The sequence below is a fragment of the Rhyacophila brunnea genome, unplaced genomic scaffold (genome assembly GCF_057557595.1).
Source record: "Rhyacophila brunnea isolate RB1 unplaced genomic scaffold, BYU_Rbru_1.0 scaffold_3, whole genome shotgun sequence".
Classification (NCBI taxonomy): Eukaryota; Metazoa; Arthropoda; class Insecta; order Trichoptera; family Rhyacophilidae; genus Rhyacophila; species Rhyacophila brunnea.
The window spans coordinates 21,135,356-21,158,202 of record NW_028232965.1 but is presented as its reverse complement, the minus strand read 5'-3'; the positions used below and the strand labels follow the sequence as shown (position 1 = coordinate 21,158,202).

The window sequence follows — 22,847 nt, the reverse complement described above, 5'->3', positions numbered from 1 at the left end:
ACGGCAAATGCGGCTTGCAGTTGTAGTGGTATTGTTTGCTAGCATTGAAACAGGCATTGTCGCAAGCAATTCAATACACGTGCGAATCGCCTATGGTGTCACTGTAGAATGATTTACCTATACATAGTTGTTCAGCTATTATGATTACCGATTATTACATAAATATTAAATGAGGAAGGTACCTACGCCAATAGATTCAAATTTTCTATTCGATTTTGTTTTCTCTTTTGTAATATACATGTAAAATACATAGTAATGAAAAAACTCCCCTAATACCTGAACGAAACCACACAAAAACCTCAAACAACGTGCGTTTGTCTAAATCAAATTAAAAAATTATTTAAAAAAAAATTAAATTAAATTGGCCAAGGAATCTTCCAGTGAAAAAAATCAGTGCCGTTTCGTTGCCATTGCGTCCTGTTCTAACGAGGTTGCCAGCAACTTGTTGCCAGTGTGGACCCGGCATTATATACACTAAAACCTTAGAGCAATATGTATATTATAATAGTATTTAGTAGTTACCCTACGCGTTATTTTAATAATATAGAGCGGTTCGTCAGTTAATTTGTTTTGAAAGCGAAACCGAAGATATTTTAATTAAGTATAATATAATGTCTGATTCTTCATTGTGGTGAGGTTAAAAAGATATGGTGATTCAAAAGTAATTCGTTCGATGAAAATAATGATTCTACATAATAAATAAACGTAGTTTCACAAATAATCGTTATTGCGAAGTGCGTCGCGATTCGCAAGAGAAGAGATTGTGACCTTGCGATGAGGAGTGTGGAAGAGTGGAAGGTCCGCGAGACCACGCCGAGCTTTTTTTAATAAGGGACGCCTCGACGGAGAGAGGGTATAATGTAATCTGAAGGATTTATTCTATTTTTGGTATCAGTGAGTGGGCATTGTGTGGTATATTATTTTGTGAAATATTTCTCGATCCAGCATCCACGGTATAGGTACGGGTAGAAACATATTATTTCCTGCAAATTTGAAGGTTTACGGCGCTTTTTTACTTACATAAATTTTTATTAGACTTAAACCGTACAAGATGCAACACAACGATTTGGTTATGTCGTCTTTTCTTAATACGTCATGTTAGTTAATTTAATGTCACAGTGGGACTGTTTGGTATTCCTTAGTATTTATTAGATATAACCGAATAATCGCTTCGTAAAGTATTTTGTTAATTCGTAATAATAGTTCAGTTATTTTGGTTGACAGATTTTTCGGGCTTCGAACAGATATACAGTGCCATTCCACAGTTGGGTTTAGGTTTCTAAGTAGCTGTCCACATAAACAACCCAAATATCGCAGAATTAGAAAAAAAAAATTAGTGTTTTAAAACCATTACACCATAGAAGATAGAGTTCTGCCACGTAAACACTAATTCGACTAAGTAATAAATTAACCTGAAGTACGCACTATAAAATACGCTACGTCGTGCGAACGACATTTTGGCGGATTATCCAATAAATGCAGGAGAAGTCCCACAAAGTCTTAAAACCATAATGCTTTATCATAAACTAAGCCATTAAAAAAAAAAAAAAAAGGCAACTTTACCGCCGCAAAAATTGTGAGACAATTTGTAACGTTTCGGAAGATAAAAATAAAAACATTAGAACGCGAATTATCTCACTACGACTCCCTAAAGGAAAATTTAAGTATGAGGAGATTGATTGAAAGGATACAGATTGAAATAAATAAATTTAGATTGTGGAACAATCTGGAGCTACGTATTATGTGCCGTGACCCGCTACCAACAGTATTGGACAGGGGGGGGGAGAGTTGTGTTCTTGCTCATCAAAGTATTATAATGTTGTTCGCGGATGCATTTAGTTGACACGTCTCGGTCTGATGGATGTGGATAGGTTACGGCTCTGCCTGACAGAAGAAGTGCGTGGTTGTGGTTTGACGCCCCTTCGTTTCATTGTGCGCCTTGGTTCCGAGTAATGACAGCGTCAGTTCAATGGCCTGCCCTGCTGCTTACTGCGACCAGACAAAATAATGAATATGTACTTACAACACACTCTCAACTTCACGATGAGCGATCTAGCGATCTATTGCCCATTGCTGTCATTGGTCTGACCATTGGAGCCTTGAATTTATTAGATACACATATTGTATCACACCCGAGTAGGTACCTATAAAGTACAGGTATGATATTGTACTTATATAATTTCGTATTGTGCCTACTTGAAGTTGTGCGACAACTGGTGAACCTATTTCGGTGTTAAATGGGTTCAATAAGATACATGGGTCCCAAGATGAGTGCAAAAATAAAATGTATTATAACAATAAAAAAACTAAAGTCCCGACTAGAGCCGAGGCTAAAGACTCCGTAGATCGGAGCTACTTCCCAAGTCAAAACTATTTTTACATAATAGGTATAAGTGGTTAGGGCGTTGTTCCACTATTGACTGTGTGTTTTAATTTAAATCATAATCGAGATTCAACATCTACAAAACATCAATTATTAAAAATACTTTAATCTCAGAAGACAAAATGTGTCAAATTCTCATAATAAATACGTGAAATAAAGATGAAGAAAAAATGATTAGAGACACGAAAGTAAATTACCTATATGCAGATGGGAAACCAAAATAATACATAATAGGTATATAATATGTATGCTGATTTGGATTAACTAAAAAGTGGTTATGTAATACACTATCATGAGTCATATGATGCCATATCATAAATTATAACCAAGGTCAAGGTTACTACAGGTACTTACTTGGAGGTTGAAACTAATCTTATCTTTGAGTTTGTGCTATCATGGTATGTACCTATTTATAGAAGTTCAGCTTTTACCAATTAGATGACAGACAAAAGATTTGAACAGTGGTTCCGAGCGTTTTTGTCATAGTGACAGCTTTTAACTAAAAATAAAACACTTATAATACTACACTTACACACGGTATCGCCATCGCCGTCCTCGTGGTACCCAATATGAACTTCTAAAATTACAGTAGGTACGTCGCCAATTCAGTATAGGTAGATATAGCGGATCAGTGAGTGTGTTGCTTGGAATCTATGTATGGTCTCTTCGGAAATAAATTCAATTTTTCAGAAGATTAAAAAAAATCGGTGTGTGTACTTATGTACGTGTTAGAAGTTATACTTCTTTGGCGTAACAAAACAAAATATTATTGTAGAATGTACCTACTTTGGACCAAAAAAATCTCAAAACCTGTGTTTGAAAAATTTAGTAAACCGCTATTTCGGATGACTGTACAACTATTTTCGTTAACAATAATAATTTATTACAAATCAAGAGTAAAACATAGCCTATTTAATGGGTTAACGTTTAACTGAAACGTGTTATTGGCTTTTGTGATGAAACATAATAACTAATATTGTCTTCAATTATTATAAACCGCTAATAAATAAATTGACATGGGATATACAACAAATATTATCCTAAACCGTAAAAATATGTATTTTTGTGTATGAAGTATCTAAATATTGTAAATTTACAACATACCATTGTTTGAATTATTTACCAACTCAACATTCACAAAAATTATTTATTTATTGATATATAATTTTACCCACAAATAATACTTACATAAATATAGCCTCAAATCTTGATACACAACCTTTACAATGAAAAATAAATATACACTCCAATATAAATAAAGATTTATGAATATAAATAAAGTTTTATGAATATAAATAAAGTTTTATGAATATAAATTAACAGTGTAGAATGTTAGTCTCCAGATGTACGCATGTACGCTTGAGACCAAAACGAAATATGAATAATCATAATAAAAGTTGCAACATTCAATCACCCAACCGGCCAAAGCCACAGCTGAAAATTACAAACCTCCAGCATTTAGAACACCCGAACGTCGCCGCGCAAAATAAATTATGTCGCATCGGCGGGAAAAAATTCCGTCCCATGACAAAGTTATTGTTGCATAAACATGCGTTACATTTGCGCGCGCAATTTTGTCACACGACTTCAAAAATTGCATGGCACAGCCAGGAATATGTCAGCTAATGCCGAGAGTTCTGGATGGATAACGGGGTTTATAGATTTAAAAAAATACATTGGACTCGGCTAGTTAATATTTGGAAAATGGGTTTAATAAGTGCAATATATTATATCAACATATAATTATATCAGGGAAATACCTACACTGAAACTTGATGCAAAACACACACGACAATGCCAATCAGTAAGCACACTAAAATCATTTATGTTTAGGATCCTGAATTAGAATAATAAGTAATGGAGGGAACTAAACTAAATCGTCTTATAATCAGGGCAATGATAGTGAGTAGTGATATACTCATTCATTGTATGATTATTAGTTGACTAACAAAAATAGGTATTACAAAAAATGCTGGGTGTATTGGCAGATCAGCCAATACACCCCGCCCCGATTACAGCGAAAATAATATACTCGAGACAACATGTCACAGGTGATTGTGATACTGAACCATAGGATTGTTGTACTATTTAATTTTATGAAAGTAATTAAGTAATACCCACTTATTCACAAATTAATTAACAACCACGGTGGCCGCGCAGCTAAAGCGTTGGACTATAAAGCCGTGGGTCCCAAGTTTGAATCCTGGGTCTGGCAAGTACACATATTGTTTTTCAATTTGTGTCTGTCAGGGTATGGACATAATAGGTTGAGCAAGTGGCTGACATCCATTTCTCGTAAAAAAAAAACAAAATCTGTCAATACAAACCTCCACTCTGTGGAGGCCCATATGATCCTATTAGGATCGGACATGGTCGAAAGAAAAAGAAAAAAGAATTAAGTAATATAAACAATACCTATATATGGCAGTAATATTATTAACAATTTTTTATTATCCTAAATGGAATTTCTGCCAACTAAATATCTCCTGTCTCGATCATGACCTACCTCACACGATTACTTGTACGCTATATTGAAAATAAAGGAACCAAATTGTTTTTTTTAAGTAAGCAACATGAGTCAATATATTATTATCAGTTTATCAGTCATTATCAGTATCACAGTCCACAGCCATTTACAAATCAATGTTATGGAAATTAATAGCATTAAAAATTCACTCGAAGCAATAAATGATATAAGTAGTTCACTAATGTCTACATAAGTTGCATGGGTCAATCTCAAAATAACAAAGTTAAACAATATTCGAATTCGTATCTAAAAATAAAGACTACATAATATAACTGGCTGAGAGTCAGGAGCGATAAAAAATATGATATACATACAGTCATAGACTATAGATACATCCATTGATATACTACTAGATGAGCAGTTCCCATACAAGTGTCATTTTAAAAATGTACCACAAAAGATATAACGAATATCGTCTTATAATATTTCCTTGTAGGTATAATGCGTTAAGACCGTTAACATGGATTCCCGAATTTCACCCGTATTGGCCTGGCTGTAAAACTAAATTTGCGTTCAAGGAATAGTGAACCTAAGGGTACTGCAACGCAAAACAGACAGAGCAAGTCGTCATGCGCTGACTATTAGTTAGAGTAAGATGCAAGCTAGACCGGGCTTACTCAGTAAGTTTTAACAAAGGCCGACTCGCTGAAAATCGGGCGTCATTTTAAGAAGCATATGATTCATCCAGTAGTATATCAATGGATACATCAGATACAGTCGTCATAGATCAAGAGACATGTACGGTAGTCTTGGCCTATGGCGGTCAGGTCATAAGACGCATGAAATACAAAGCGCACCGAGTGTCTTTAAATATACCCATTATTGCATACGCGACAAACTTTAATGTGTGGGCGGCTCTCGTGGTGAAGTTGGTAAGGCGCTCGCCTTCCACCCGAGAGTTCCTGGGTTCGATTCCCGGTCGTGACAAAAACATTTATGTGTTTTTCTCAAAGCCTGGGTGTTTGTGATTGTTCAAAGATTACTAACAACAACCACCTTGTACGAAAAAGCAAGGACATGGTTATTAATAATTCTAAAAAAAAAAAAAACTTTAATGTGTAGAAAGATACATATGTAATTATTGAAAATAACATATGCTTTATTAACAATGTTTAAGTTTATCCCATATGTTTTTCTTCACACTCGATATTTAAAACTTGTTACAATCTCACGCAGAAAAAAACTTAAGAGGCATTCATAAAAATTCGGATTACAAAAATAAAAGGAAAGGGTCCTTCTATTTTTATTCTAGCATGAAATTTGAAATTATTTAGCATAATATACCATAGTTAAAGTTGGTAGTTTTTTTGTTTACAATACAAACAAAGACTCCTGAATGTCCTCAAATATTAAACATATTGAATACGAAAATCACATATTTCTTCAGATTCAAGAATCGTACCTTCATACAACCACACACAGAAGATAAACCACTTCCCATTACGTTTGTGTTGCCTGGATTTGCAATTTTATTCTTGAATTCTTACGGATTAGCTCAACAACTATAATTTCTCGTGATTTTTGTGTAGGTACTACAGACACGCAAAATTAACGTGAATTGCAAAACCTTCACAGGATGGGTCGTAAAACATGATCAACGTTCGATCCTATTGATAGTCTTCTGGGTCCACGGGAGCGGGATGCTCTGACAGGTCGGAGAGGTGAGTACCACAAGGCTACTCGAAAGTCAAAGCACCAACGAATACAAACTCGACCGAGAGTGTGCGAGCCCAAACAAACAAAACACAAGACAAAACTCACGACGCGGTCTGCGAGCGAGCGCGGACGTCAAAAAAAGTTGCAGCCAGGAATCCGGTTTGGGCGGGCGGAGGGTAGAGTTAAGTTAAGAGGACCAGTGATGAGGAAACAACAGGCGATGGATATATGTATTATACATCCATAAAACAGACGCAACATCTGTTTCTGTTGTCGACTACTCTATTATAGGTAGTATATCTACGTGTGTATGGGAAACAGTAAAAAAAATCTATTTTATAAAATAAAACAAATGAAAATATCAGCCAAAGATAAATGTACCTATATTATATGCATATTTAGTTCAGTGGCGGGTAATGGTAGTCTAATATATAATTATTTTTCCAGCATTGCACCTCAAAATTGTTTAATTCAGGCGTTTACTCTACAGCTACACCCTACCTACATCATGAACACAAACATAATGGGCAGTAGGGTTATCTTCTGGATGAGGCTGTATCAAATTTGAAATCTCGAGTGTGGAGACATATTGTACAGACTTAAACACGTGTTAAAGAATATATTATTTTCAACAGCTACGTCTGTATTGTAACTATACACACATTAAAGATTATCACGTACCTAAACGAAACGGAAATTGGATATTGGTATTATTTAAGTACACTTGGCCATAAATCATAAAGTAATCCGCCCAGCCCGGCTTCAAAACCGTGGTCCATGTCGACTGGCTTTCACATTTCTATAATAGTAATCTGTTCTGTTATGTCCACTCAAACGGACGGTAAGTATGGAAAAAAAACCAAGTATTCTAAAAACAAACGATGTTGTACACTACAAATAATACAATAAAAAGTTTATAACCCATGCCCATTAATTATAATACAATATACTTATAAGTAGGTATAATACAGATTCCGAAATGGTTAACTTCTTCAAAAGGAGATGTCAATTGCAAACTTCAATGTAAAGTTTTCTGAATATAATCTAATAAAAATTAAATGAAATGTACAATGCGCATGTTCACAAAAGAACTTGAATATTTTTTCAAAAGATATATGATTTTATTCACAATTTTAGAAGGCCAACGTTTAAAATTATACATTTTGAGATCAAGAAATGTTGATTCACAGGATAAAAAGACCATCATAATGACATCTAGGTACATCTTCCTACAATTTCTTTATTCGCAAAGATTCCGTAAATTCATGGGCATATTCATCATCCTAACATCCTAATTATTATAGTTATCTGAAACGTAGAATTATTAGGATATCAGAATACGTTATATAAATATGACGATACTTAAACATATATAAATCAGTAACGATTAGCCCAACATAAAAGCATCGAAACGGTACAGAAAGATTGTGGCATTTTTTCAATAATATTAATGTATCGATAAAGGTATCACCACATATGAAATAACTAGCTGTATCGCCCGGCGCTGCCCGGGAGTGGAATGGTTTAATATTTGAAAATAAAATTTCTAAATTTAATACGTTTAATAATGCAAAGGATTGAATTTAAAAAAGTAAAAAAATATATTAGATTATAATATTATTTTTATTGTTATATCTTAAAAAATATATTAAATTTATTATTGGCTTTTCTATATAATATAAATATCCAATCCAACATTCCAGGGCTTTTCGATATACAATATTTGTGGCTTTTCCATTTGGTGCCAAGATATATAGATTTTTACTACCTACTCCCCCACTCTTGATGCCGTTACATACAATAATTGTCCGTGAGCAAAGCGTTCCGATCTAATGTGGCAGCACTGCGTCGCCAGCGCCTACATGCCGATTAGCGATTCTAATAACACAATTATTTGCATCTAACTTTGCCATTTGACCTCCGATCGAGCTGAAATAAACGCCAATATTTTTTAAATGCATACATTCTAGCGACATTTTCAATAAAAATGGGGGTTGCAGCATCAACTTCCGCTTTTCAAGGCCCTGTACGCGATTGCCCTTTTCCGCAAAAACCGTAAAATTGACCCCGGGATGCAACGCTCGCCGGCTCGTCGGCCTCCGTCTACTGTCAAAATTTTGTCTAAATCCGACTGCGGTTATGGATATGTAGGTATAAAGAAAAACCGAAGGATGGTACGACCATCCAAATATATTCTTCAAATTATAGTATAGATATTGTTTAATGGCACGCGACGTGTTTCATTCTCAGATTATATTAGAATATTAGATGTACCTATTCTGATATATTTGTTTAATGAGACACGACACACCCACCTACGTTTGAATAGTCAGTAGATTTTAGTATTGAATGAAAAGTGGCAGTTCTAGAAAAAATATGTATCAGACCCAGACACCGGCGGCCGGTGGTAAAGATTTGCCATCACTGCGTCAAGAAACACACGGCAGCAGTGGAGGGGATCAAGCCCTTGAACTCGGCGAGTCGCAGACGACCGCGAGGAGTGTGGTTCCTCCTTCTGGAGCTCACCTTCGCGTCGCTCGGCGGTGCGCTACCTCTACTTCGGCGCGGTGTACCGCCCGATGATGCAGAGTTCAGTGGGTGACGATGCCACTCTAGCAATGGGGTCACCCATGTGTGAAATTATTTCTTACGATAATAATTGGATTACATACAACCGGTCGGGATTGAAATTACTGGGCGTGTTATCGACCGGTGAATTACGACCGATTACAGGTCAATGAACACTGCTAATCGATCCAAGATGTTATAAAATACAAGAAATTTAAGCATACATTATTATGTCGTGATTAATTAGGCCGATAATTAATTGATATATGTTTTCACAAGTCAAACTAACTATGAGACAGCATGATTCACAAAACCGCAAGAAATTGTAAAAGCCAACATTGTGATTTTTTTCGTCGCATTTACAGAGAAATACCTACATAACATTTAATTTTTACACTCATATAATAATTACATAAGCATTGTCAACAGCCAATTTGTAGGTCATATAGTTTTACGCTAGAGACCAAATTTACTCATTTATACTGACAATTTTCCTACATCTGACTCAAATGATTCACAAGAAATCAACTTATTCACGATTTAGCTTAACTGTTCTTAGAATAAACGTTTTTAAGTTGCTGTCTCCCAATGATTACTTATAAAAGACATACAAAAGGTAGTGAGTAGTCATTGTACTATGATTGAATTATTCAACCCAAAAATCGTGCTAATAATTCGATAACATGATGACAATACATTTTTATGTACAATAATTATTAAATACCTAAATGAATTCCTAATATTCACATATTATTTTTATAAACGATATCAGTAGTAATACACATTTCGGATGTGGATAGGATTTCTAGATATGAACAAGTCTCATAATAATATTAGGTTAGGTTAGGTATGGGGACGTTACTGGCGTTATAAGTCAACGTTCGTACTGATGCCAGATTCGTAATACAAATTATGAATGCAAAATAGAATTGCCTAATGTGTGGAACCTATATACAGCTGCTGTCTTCAGAAATTTATGATAAAAGTGCTTGCTTACATTCATTGAATATGACAATACGCGATACGAAAATATCTCTCCATTGAATCGCGTTGAATAAAAACGTGATAGTTGATGCCAAGGGACGGGCAGGTGTCATACCTTTTGCTCGCAGCCTTACAGCATGACCTAATTCGTCATCGCAACAACGCAGAGGTTCTGGGAAAGGTCCCAACTTTTGGGTAGGTATGTATGTGCTAGGGAGTTTTTACGACAACTAAGTTACGATCGAATTAGCCGTGGCTCGCAAAAAAGAAACCCTGCTATATCTACCTTTTGGAATTATTGTATGTAGCACCAGCATAAATAAAAAAAAACCTTGCCTATAAACAGAATAGCTACACGATTTTCACATTTTTTGAGGATAAAATAAATGATCATGTACCTACCTATATAGAATTTAAAATAACCGTTTTATACCTACCACGTAGAATATAGATATCCATCGCACGATATTGAAGTAGACATATTGTATTAATATGCCCACGATCGCCGAACGGTAACGTGCCGGCCTATAATGTCGCGGGTCCCGGGTTCAAATCACTGGTCTGACCAATTCACATGTTCTTTTTCAATGTATGTTTGGACCCAGTGGGTAGACTTAATAGGTTAAGGAATCTGTTACAACGTCCACACTGTGGACGCCCATATTATATTATGATTCTTTAGCGTGGCGATGTAATGTAAATAATAATATGCATGTAAGTACATATAAGAACGATACACCTATCACCCATACAGTAGGTACCTACTTAAGTGATGTAATAAAATTATAAATCTGAGTAACCGGGGAATATCTTGAAGATTAAAGCAGTACATACGAAATGAGTTGATTTGCGACAACGCGGTCATCCTAGGCTGGTTATTCATATGTATATTATGTAGATGGGTAGTGTCATAGGAATACACATTATTGTATTTGCATTGTAATGTAATATTGAAAGTTGTAAGTACATACCTGTGGCTATAAGTAGGTATTTGAAAAGTTAATTTATTGAAGTACCTGCTGTTTCTTTTGTTTTCTTACATTTTCTTCATACAGTTAAAAACACCGTCAAATCAACGAAAAACATTTTTGGAAATACGTAAGTACGTGAAAAACGTTGAAAGCCACCAGGGAAGTAGATATAGATGCCTAGATACTCAAGTTATTTTAGTTTGGAAAAGGGACGACAAAAAATTATAAAATAATAACGGTGTCTAGGTATAATGGCAACTCCACATGGTGGGTCTGTGAATAGGGTAGAAAAGGCAAGCGGGTTCACGGAGGGGCATGGGAATGCGGAGAGTGCAGTTTCGACGAAACGGTTTCTGTTTCTATGGGGCTAATGGTTTCACCACCAGCAGCAGCGCACCTTTTGTGTGCCACGTTTTTTGTTCACATTTTACACTGACAAAGAACAAAGTCCCTCACCGAAGTAGGCACAAAAGTCTGCACTCCTGTGTATGTGTGTTTAGAAGTTTTCAGACAAATCCCACTAAAAGGATAACAATGTACATACCTACCTATATTTATTTTATAAGATTAATTTCGACTAGGAAATTCAATTAAAATTATGAAAACAATCTGATGAAAGTTTTGTACTGATGATTTACTACAAATGAAACGAATTCAGCGATGGTCGTGTATTTACCATAAGTAAATAAACATACCTAGTGCCCTCAGATGCCCAAAGGTGAAACCCAGATCGCTGAAACCGATTTATATGGAGTCCTAGTATAAATCTTTCATCAGTTATAATTCAAATATGTTTCGACAAAATCATGGTAAGTATCATCTGATCTTTCTGTTGTATCTGTATCTACTATCTATTATAATACGAAATAAAATGAAAACGTTAGTGGAATCCATATAACTAAGCGAAACTAGGTTATATTATTATCTATTATATAGCTATAAATGATGATTCACTTTTAAACATAAATGGATGACAGCTGTGCATCCATCCATTAGCACAGTTTTAATAGGATTTAATTGACGGAAATTAAAACTGAATAAAAAACATGCCTCTCTCCTTGACAAATGACAAATTCAGCAGAAACTGCTAGGTACTTGTACAGAGTGAATTTATTGAGTATGAAGATTGAACATTAGTAATATTACAATGATAAGACAGTTCAGATTGGTTAAATAATGATGGCCATATGTACAATAATAATTATATCATAATATTGGTACCTACTATTATAATTGTAATCAATCAATGATGTAAATGCCTTGAACAGATGATTGTAGTGTCGGCCTCATTGTCCAAATCTTCCCTTCATAATATTATTTCATCGGACTTACGACTGGACAATATAAACAAAGAATTAAATTTTACAGAAAGCCACTGAGTGTACTGAATAACCAACTGTTCAGTACGTAGACAGCGACTAGACACTAGCCAGGGAGGAATAAAAATATTAATAATACTTAATAGGTATATATAGTACTTAATTCATTATTTTCATTACAGTAGTACTTACTAATTAACATTCAAGCGAATGAAGAAATTTAGGATTGAAATTATTTCCTGTCAAGGAATTATTACACGAATCGAACAAATTACCCCATATTTATATATTTTTTGAATCGTGAATAAGCATGGGAACGCGACACAGAAGTCCGCTCAAATGCCTCAAATGGTTTCCAAGACAAAGAAAAAACTTGGCTCGTTCGTTGCATTCAAAACGTCTCAGCATGTGGCCGAAAGTTTCAAATTTATCTGGGTATAATCAGAGTCAACAAGTTTATGTTTTATTCATACAGTATTTAATGTACTTCATCAAATAATCAGTAACCCAATCACATAATCGTAAAGTAAAGTTATCGGCATGGTTATTAAACAACAAAAATGTAATAGGTAGATAGCTACTTCCACATTTGCATGGTGTGTAGGCACGATAAGTGGATAGGTGTGCATACTAAAATGATATTAATAAACACACTTACAACTGACATCCGTCAAAAGCGACTGGTAGTGCACATTACCTACTTACTTACCTATTCATGTCTGTTTACAATCAAGTCAATGTCCGCTTAATAATTTCTAATCTCATCTCTAATCTCGTGTTGATGTTATTATTATTACTGTCATTAGTGAATTGTTTGGAAGGGTTGCCAGCGTGGTGGAGGGTGGGAGTACCTGGTTTCCATGGCGAACGGGAAGAGCGCGCGGTGCGAGTCGGAGACGGTCCTCCAGTACACGACATACGGATACTCGCCGAGGATGTCCACGGGGGCGCGCACCACGGCCGCGCCTTCCCAGCGACTTCTGTTAAACCCGAAACCCCGACCGTGGACGAACCCCGGTCCTATCCTTTGTTCCTCGCTGTACCCGAATCCCCCGGCGTCCGCCGACAGATATCCAAAACTACCAGCGAGTCGGCGCTCCGCACAATTTCTCACCGAAGCACTGAAACGTCCATTTTGTTGCAAATCAACACGACAACCGTTCACGAGAGCACTATAATCCGCGTTTATCCTGCGATTTCGGTTCAATATTCCGGCACTTTTTTGAACGGCACCGCTGTACAAAACACTAGGCAACCATACTAGGTTAAGTTCTGGCGTTGATATCATAGCTAAAGGCCTAAACATAGACTAACCTTGGAAGGCCAAAACACCGCGAGCTCGGGCGGGCTTCGGCCGGCGATTGGCGGAGCGACTTTCCACCAAAACAAGCCAACCAATAGAGTGAGGTTTTGTATCGTTTGCGGTGCGCGCATGCTCGGAACCGACATTTTCAATGCAGCACTCCCGGCGGCCAGACTTCGAAGCTACAAAACTCATTCAACATTTTCCGCATGTTCCTCAAACTTTTCCGCGTCTGATAGTAAACTTTTCCAAATTCTCAGAAATAATGAACTTTGCTATATCAAACGAAATCGCTAAACTTTCTTTATCAGCGAGCTTAACAACTAAATACTACGGCACGAAAGATCGATAGAATGAATACAATCATTACCTGATAATAGATATTAGGTAGGTACATTAAATTATTAACAATATACAAAAAATCTCAGTACTGATATTGATTTATACATGAGGCAGTAGGTAACGGTTAACAAATTTTAATAAAATTAAATACATATTTCCAAAAACACGAAGAACCCGATATGATCGAGCAGATCCTCGCTGGATAAATGTCATTATCCAATGGTACCCAAAGGATATCAAGACCTTTAAGGCGGCCAAGAACCTGTTGGATCTAATTATGATTTAATCAAGTTTAGCGGGAGTACCTACGTGGTAACGAAATCCAACGACCGACCGAGAAGGGTGGAAACAGCAAGGAGTGTCCTTCGTCTAATGGTGAACCGAGAGTGGCTTAGATTATGATGAATAGGTATGTAGAATGGTGTCAGATTCGTGTGCCAGTGCTGGCGACTCATTTAGGTGTTGGTATTGTTACTTTCTAATGACACCATGACACCAACACCATTTCAAATTGATTTCGTCGTAGTTGCAATGCCCCAAGAATCTCGCCTTCCTCTACCAGCAGTGGAAACTGGTTTTTAAACGATATTTCAAATAACACATGATGTCTCTGCAGTTTGGTATTAATGTTAGTGAAGTATTGATAATCACACAATGCAAAGATATATACCTACGTAGGTATGTATTCATAAGACCTACCCGTTAATCAATGAATACTATATTATATAAATTGTAATATTTACCAGAAATTATCTTAGATCGAACATTATTTTATGTAGTTCATAGTTTCATACGATTTTTTTGTATCATCAGTCACATGCGTGAAATTGCCAGAACAGAAATTGTATGTAATATGACGTAGTCAAATAATGCAGCTCTGAGACACTGCGGCCTCTGGTGGAAAACAGAATATGCGAAATAAAGCTTTATGCAAACGTGAAATAAAGTTGAGTTCAGCGCAAAGTCTTCAAAACGGTTGTACGAAATTCAATAGGAATTCGGGCATGAAACTTTGCTCCCTGAAAACGAGTGCGTTAGGGGTGCTGGTGGCTTGGCAAAGTCGGATTTGGGGTAGCGTATTGATCGGGCAAGGGGAAAGTCTGTGTGGCGGGAGGCAGAGGTGCGGGATCGAGATAATGCGAAAACGAGCGATGATAAGAGAGAGCAATGGAGTATCTCTCATTCTAATTACTTCATGTTTCCTCGTCATGGCCGACGAATTAAGCATTTTTCTTTCTTTCCGAAACAACAAAAAACGGTAAAAGCGATGTCAACCTTTTCTAAGCCATCATACCCACGAGACATTACCCTCATTAAACATTTTCCTGATCGTATACCTACCACTAATCTTGTTTAACAAAATATATACCTATTATACATATAATAATATATTAATTGTTAATGATTACAAAGTCGCAACCGCATAACAGATTAATAAGATCCTATGTGAACTTCAGCCGCCATGGACCAAGGAATTGAAACCGGGTGGTTTATTACTTTATAACGACCGGGCCATAAAACGCATAAAATACAATTCGCGTTAAAATATTACCAATACCATTATTGAATGCGCGTTTCGTTTACGTGACAAACTTTAATGCATATTATGATACAGACGTAACTATTGAAAACAACATAAGTATTCTTTAACACGATTTAAGTTTATCCTATATTTCTTTACAATCGAGATTAAATTTCTGTACGGTTTCACCCAGAAAGCAACCCACTTTCCATTATTTTTGTGTTCCCTGGTTGCAACCCTTGCATAACATCATTTTATTATAATATACTTATAACAAATCAAAAAATATATAGGATCAAATAATCTAGTCTCCTTCATTTTCTTGTCTCTCACTGTTGGTTGAGTATGATCTAGTTATATGTCTCCAACAATCCCTGCTTCCGCCATCCGCACAGCTGAATATAGAGGTATTAAGATGTTGGTTGGACCATCGTGTAGGACTGTAGGCGCTCTCCCTCTTCCGCATCGGCCCTCGATGTTTCCTCTGACGATGGGCCTCTACAAATTATGGTTTTTCTCTTGTTATGTGGCCAAAGAACTGCAGAGCTCTTAGGAGACACATTTTAGAGAGCCGATCTTCCAAATTTATTAATTTTATAAATGAGATATTCGCTCTCTTTGCCATCCATGGAATCCTTAGTAAACGCCTCCACACCAAGCATCTCAAATGCATCATCTTCTCTTTCTAAAGTACCAAATTAGTCCTTTTAAAACAATAAATACTTGCGACTTATACTCGATCCAAATTAGGATGGGATATAGCTGGAATATACATGCTGTCCCGCTTTGACATTTTTCTCGCGCAGTAACTACAATATAATAGAATTTAGTGCAGTATGCTAGTATGCACCACATGGCATATTATGTACCCATTATCAACATTTTTCAATGCGATGGAACATTTTACAAACGTTAAAAGACGGAGACATCATGTTCGATTTGGCTACCTACCTATTTGATTTCGTTCAGCGTATATAAACTATACCCACGTAGGTATATTGAGGAATTATAAATTTAATTAAATGTATTAGAACATTAATTTAGATGGGTAAGTTAGATCAATTATTAATATGATAATCAAATAGTTAAATGTGTCCCTACTTGTTTTTACTATGGTTGATCAGGACATACTATGCTGTTTCCTACAAAGTCTTTTGAAGTTTGTCACGAATCCATCGATAGACTACGCCTGAGGACAAAACGTCTAAAATTAACAATCTGTTTAAAATGTCATGCTGCTTGTGTTAAGTGTGCTTATGTGTGTGACTTGCCTACAATTATTAAAACTATAATTATGCCAAAAACAATATAAACATATATTATTAATAGAATCTGTCGATAGGCACCTATTTACTGTTTTAGTAGTAGGTACTTACCTATCTAATCAATTTTGGTCACATCTTCCAAATTTATAAAAAAAGTCAACAATCACGTTAGGTATGCCAGCAAAGAAGTCGCGATATGAATTTTCCTTGAGGCGACGTTGCCAAAATTTTCCTTTCAACTCGCCCTTACACACCCACGCACACCACTGGCAGTGAACATATAGGGTGGCATTCAGAGGAGGTTTGCGACAGCGTTGCCAATTTTACGCCGAGGAAAACTTTACTATGGCCGAGGGGGCGAGTTCCGTGTGCACTTTTCATTTTCAAATTAGAGCAAAATACTTATTCAAAAGTTAACTTGTTCGATTTTACGCACCCTCTGACTGGGCGGATTGCGGATTAAACAGCTCTTAGATATTTTAAATTTATTGTTAGATATATAACGTCATTTAAATGAAATGATTTAATATTTCTCAAACTATGATTATGCACTGACAAAAAATTAGTATGGCCATGATTTAACTAAAATAATATGATGATCAGACTTTAAAATCTAAGCTAGATGGTTTAGATTCCATGTTCATTTTAGGGGGGATATTGAATGAAGAACAGCTTTTCTGTACTATAGTATGACTATCACGCAAATTGGATGTGCACATAATAGTAGATAGATACGAGTACCTACGTTGAAAGTCCTAATATTATCTGATAATGTTCAAAATATTTACAGATCTTCATTTTACTGTCAAGTCATCACTATTTACTTAAAGTCAATAGCTATAAACAACGAAACATTTCAAGCATGCAATTTTCATTCAACAGTGCCGTCATAACTACAAAATCGCGTAAATCCCATTGATGCACATCCCATGCCAAGTTTGAAAATGTACAGACATTTTAAACCTGGATTGTATTTTATTGTAACTTTCCAGACTCTGTCTATTCTAATTGTAATTCAATGGTAAAGAATAATAATTAATATGACTATTGTGTACAATAAATATTGGTAATTTTACGAAAACGCTGAAAGGTTATTATTATACCTAGCGTTGGTATGACAGAAAAATATTAGATTAAGTATGTTCAAATGCTAGATAACAACGACCAAGTATAAAATTAACTTCTAATTTAATTAAAAGTACCACACCTCCAAAATAGATAATGAATTGCCACTATTCATTTTCCGCCATTATACGAATTGAAGTGAAAAAATGACAAAGCGTTATTTTTATCATTATCAATCTGACATTTGAAACACTATTATGGCGAGTGACATTCATTTTTCGAGGCCATGTTAATAAAATTATTAATTATATTCATTTGACAATAGCGTTTATAAAGTGGGAATTGGTCCCGGTCAAATGTATCTTAATGGACCAATTTCTTTCTGCAATAAGTGGACATGATTTTGGGCGTGCGGTGGGGCTCAGTTGCTAATTCGTTCAAAAACTTGCCGCCGTGAAAACTCTTTAGTAGCGACACATTATTTGAGCATTTCTCTTGGACATTTTTAATAATATTATGTCCATGGTATTTCTCCATCGATGATGGAAATGCGTCTTTCAGAGAAAAGTAATTTGCCTCCTAACTGACCCGACAGTGAATTTTGTACAACATGGTCATGTGCTTTTGTATTACATGTATAGTGCTTTTTCTAAACCAGTGGGTGCAGACTCGAATCCTGGGTCTGGCAAAAAACACATTTCGTTATTTCTATTGCAAAATATCTGCAAATCTGTGATTTGGAGGAGAAACTTTTTAATTCAAAAAAATTAACATAATTACGTTTACGCATTTAAATTCAGTCAAGTTTTCATTAAACACACAATATTTTTCACCCGTATAATTTTGCATAGTTTGCGGTTTCTCTTTGTTCTATATTACGAAGAAAATCGGAAAAGTCTATTTAGTTAGATTTTTAATTTTGCAACGAGGATGGTGCTTTGATGTATTTATAGACAACAACTATTTGTCTTAAACAGTCTGTTAATAATATAACCTTGATTGTATGAAGGCCCGTATGCTCAGTACAGGAGTGAATTGTATAATAATATGTAAGTACCTAATACATTTACAATATTATAGATGTCTAAGATGTCTTGCATTTTGTTTAATTGTTAATATATCTATTAGCATCTACCAAAGAAATCCACTGATGTGTTCGTCTTTTTCTTAAGATAATGTGATTTTGATGCTCGCGAGTCATCACAATGATTAGACGAAGTATAATATACTTATTAGGTAAGATAGATATATTATATTCCTATCTTACATAATTCTGGCCGTGTTCAGTAAAAAAGTGATACATTATAAATTGTAATGTTAAAGTTAATTAAATATGATGATTAATCAAATAATATTAAAATGTACGTTGGTACCTACCCACACCACAGATTGCTTATGAATAATCATACTCCACCATTTTGTACAGCACTAATTTAGTACTTCAATAGTGATGAATATTAAAATGTATTTTTTTCATTCACAAGTATCTGCTTATCATAACTAGGTACAAGCCCAAAGAATATCTGACCAATTTTAAAACTTGAATATCATAGAGAAAAATCTACATAGGTATCTTGTAATAAATTTCCGAGTGTGAGTCAATGAACCTGATTGGAATCACTTAAAAAATGTAACGAAATACGTACGGCAGGTAGGTACATACATACCACTTAATCCTTGCTGAGAAAAAACAGGTAAAAATATGCTGAGCCGTTTCGTTGATTTGTGAGATCAATCGATCGGTCAGTTTTACATAACAAAATAGGTATGTCTGTTAGTGAAATTTTTGAATATTATGTAAGTATTATTAATAAATTTAACCTTCACATTAATTCAATAGAAACATTATCTCTCTTAACCCTTTAGGTGTTTAATATTTTTCAAATTCTCAGTGAGGAATGCTACCATTTACAATAATTATGTTGATCATAATTTAATGTTGATAAAAAATGGTATTGTTTCATAGAATGTATAATGGGACATCGGCGCACATTGCGTGCGTGAAAACTAATGGGTAACAAAATAACAACTGCACTAGTACTAAAAAATACAACATATTTTATAAGATTTCAGCACATAGTTTGATAAAACTAATGAAGCCCTCCATGCGCGTCATTAATTGTATCGTCCTATTGACAATTAGATGTTTTATAACAAGGTATTACCTTGTTGGATTTTCCATCTATAAAAAACTTTAATTTCCAATAAATAAATTACCTAACCTGCAAAGTAAGTGTTTACTAAAAATATTTAAATGTATAAAGCAAACATCACAAAAACCACTTTGATAATGACGCAGTAGGAAGTTCCCGAAAAAATTAATATTTCAAGCAATATGACGTCAACAACGATCATTATTTCTCGTTTATTCTTCATTCAGCGTTTCTCGCTGTTATTATGAACAACGATATTATATCGTTGTTTAGCATTCAAAGGGTTAGGGTTAAAGTACCTAATACATGTTTTGCAGTTAAAAAAGAATTTATGATATTTTAGAAGTTAAGTATGCAAAAATCTGTAGCTACATTAACGCATATTTAATAAATAATATTAGATATTAAACACGTAGTGGTGGACAGTTCATGAAAATTTCTGTCTTACTTTAGACAAACACATAGACATCCAAAAAATCGTAAATGCATTGAAATAATAAAATTTAATAAAAGAAGAAAACCATATTTTTGAAAACTTATCTAACTAAAACCCAGTTTAATCTTTTCCTGTTTTCCCATACCTACCTACCTACCTAACTATATTATTATGAGGTGTGAATATGTATATTTTTACACAATTTGCGTACGAGGTGGGGAGTTTTACGATCTTAAATTCGAGTTTAGTTATCACTGAAAACGTAGGGAAATTCCATGCGACAGGCTTCGCAAAAATATTCAAATTAAAATGGGAACTAAAGAAGGGAACATAATTTATGGCATTACGGCGTTCGAAAATAATGACGTCGCAAAATTTATTCGATATGTACCCCCGCATAATAATTATGGTCACCTTAAAACCCCATTTAATGAAAATCACACGGCATAAAGCACGCAGTGGTTCGTGGTAGGTACTTTCAATTCTAGAAAATGAATTAAACTTATCCAAGTCAATGATTCATGACAAGGGATATATGATAAATCGCAAAAGCTTGCATAACAATATAACATGAACAATTTGAAAAATTTTCAGTAATAAAATAAGAACAATGTTTAATGTTAGATATTTAATAAAAAGCTTATTTTGAGTTCCGAAAATTCCGCGATTTAACATTTTCACCTGAAGCACCGACAGACTGAATAGTCATAGTGTATTAATAATATATTTATGGATGTGTAATTTTTAACGGATTTCTTTTCATTCGCAATATTCGTTAGGCGTAAAACCCACTTAACGCAGCAAGTGGGGCTCTCGCGCAAAATTTCACAAGTGGCGCGTAAATCATCGAAAATACAACGTAATCAAATACGCCAGCGCACACTGGATTTGACGACACATTATGCGCGCCCGCCCCATGAGTCATCGTTTTTTGGCTTCTCGGCGATACGAATGAACGAAAATACAAAGGAGTCCATTCATTGAACGCGGCGAGCAAAATCACGCTCTGGAAGCGTCGTCGATCGACGGGCGAGAAGCCATTATTTAATAACAGAGAACTCATTGCTTAATTTTATTGCGTGTCCGATATTTCGCTGGTAGAATAATGTCATCGTGAATATTAATTACAAGCCCCGAAATAATATAATATTTTCATTGCTTTGTTATGAGAGACGCTGATAATAATAATTATTTTGTGCTTCTTGGGCCCCTTATTACATAGGGTAATGCGCGGGTGGGAGGGGGCCTACTCAGTAGTGAGCGCGTCGCGCGCTTTTTTGGTGGGCTTTATGCCTTAAAGATAGCCACTCAGAAATAGTAAACTGTAGTAAGTAATTCATTTACATAGTAAAAATTCTAAGGCCCAGTATTTTGAGTATATTTAAGGGCGGTATTTTTCCTATGTATATCATTGACTATTGATACATTTGCCTACACGTATATTTTGTAATAAATTTACCTTTCTGGATATCTATGTGTGTCAGCCAGGAAGGGTTCCTCGAGATTTCAAAAAATTCTATAGGAGAAGAGATATATCTACATATTAGAAATGCGGCTATTAGTCTCGTATATACATACGTTGTTAACAAATAATATGCCATAGTATGTACTAATTGAGGGAAATGCGGATCGGCTAAGTATAAGTATATATATTTAAATAACCCAATTCAGTTAAAATAAACGAAACTAAATTTATATAGAGTGATAGTTGGTTGACAACTAAAAAGGTAAGCCTTTGCAGCCGTTGCAGCAGTAAGACAGTGCTAAGAAGCTTTATAAGGGGGTGTGGGTAGGGACGTCAAAAAGTACCGATACAAGTATAGATACTTTCTTTCTATACCTACTTATACAGCTGTTTTTAATATAATATATGAAGTGCCCCCTACTTATGATAATGGTGAGATCAGTGTGGTTCTGATTTCTGACCATACGGCAGAGGCAACGGTCAGCGGCCGAAGATACGACGAAGGTAAACCTGTCCAGGGAACAAAGCGCAACCAACCTCGTCTCGGTCGGGTTTATAATATTATACGCACCGCACTCCAATAACGCCAACTGTTTAAAGGTAGAATTATAAAACGGGCAGCGACCACTATCGACACCTCAGGGAGAAATAAATGTTATATCTCAGGTCGCCGAGGTAACTTTTCGCAGCGACATGATTCAAAATGAAAGGGGAATGAAGAGATACATAGGTACATATCTCACTACGTGTAGTAAACACTGGCTGTGGAAATAATGTAAATTCAATAGGTACCTATTACCTACATAAGATAGTGTTAGTTTTCCCATCGTGTTTAATATTGCTCAATTAATGTTAAATGTTGTCGTTAATTTGTCTGCTGCTGAGAAA

General features: G+C 35.3%; 1 protein-coding gene across 3 annotated transcripts in view; it reads right to left on the bottom strand.

Moving 5' to 3' along the window:
• The window catches only part of gus (splA/ryanodine receptor domain and SOCS box containing gustavus), a 217,295-nt gene that overhangs the window by 45,103 nt on the left and 149,345 nt on the right, over nucleotides 1–22,847 (bottom strand). The window contains exon 1 of one of the 3 annotated variants that reach the window (XM_085952264.1): nucleotides 13,260–13,732. The exons of the other annotated variants lie outside the window; for them this stretch is intronic. Coding sequence (XP_085808390.1) covers nucleotides 13,260–13,714 — 455 coding nt within the window. The 5' untranslated portion in view covers nucleotides 13,715–13,732. Of the gene's footprint in view, nucleotides 1–13,259; nucleotides 13,733–22,847 lie in introns of those variants that run through there. 3 annotated transcript variants of the gene reach the window in all.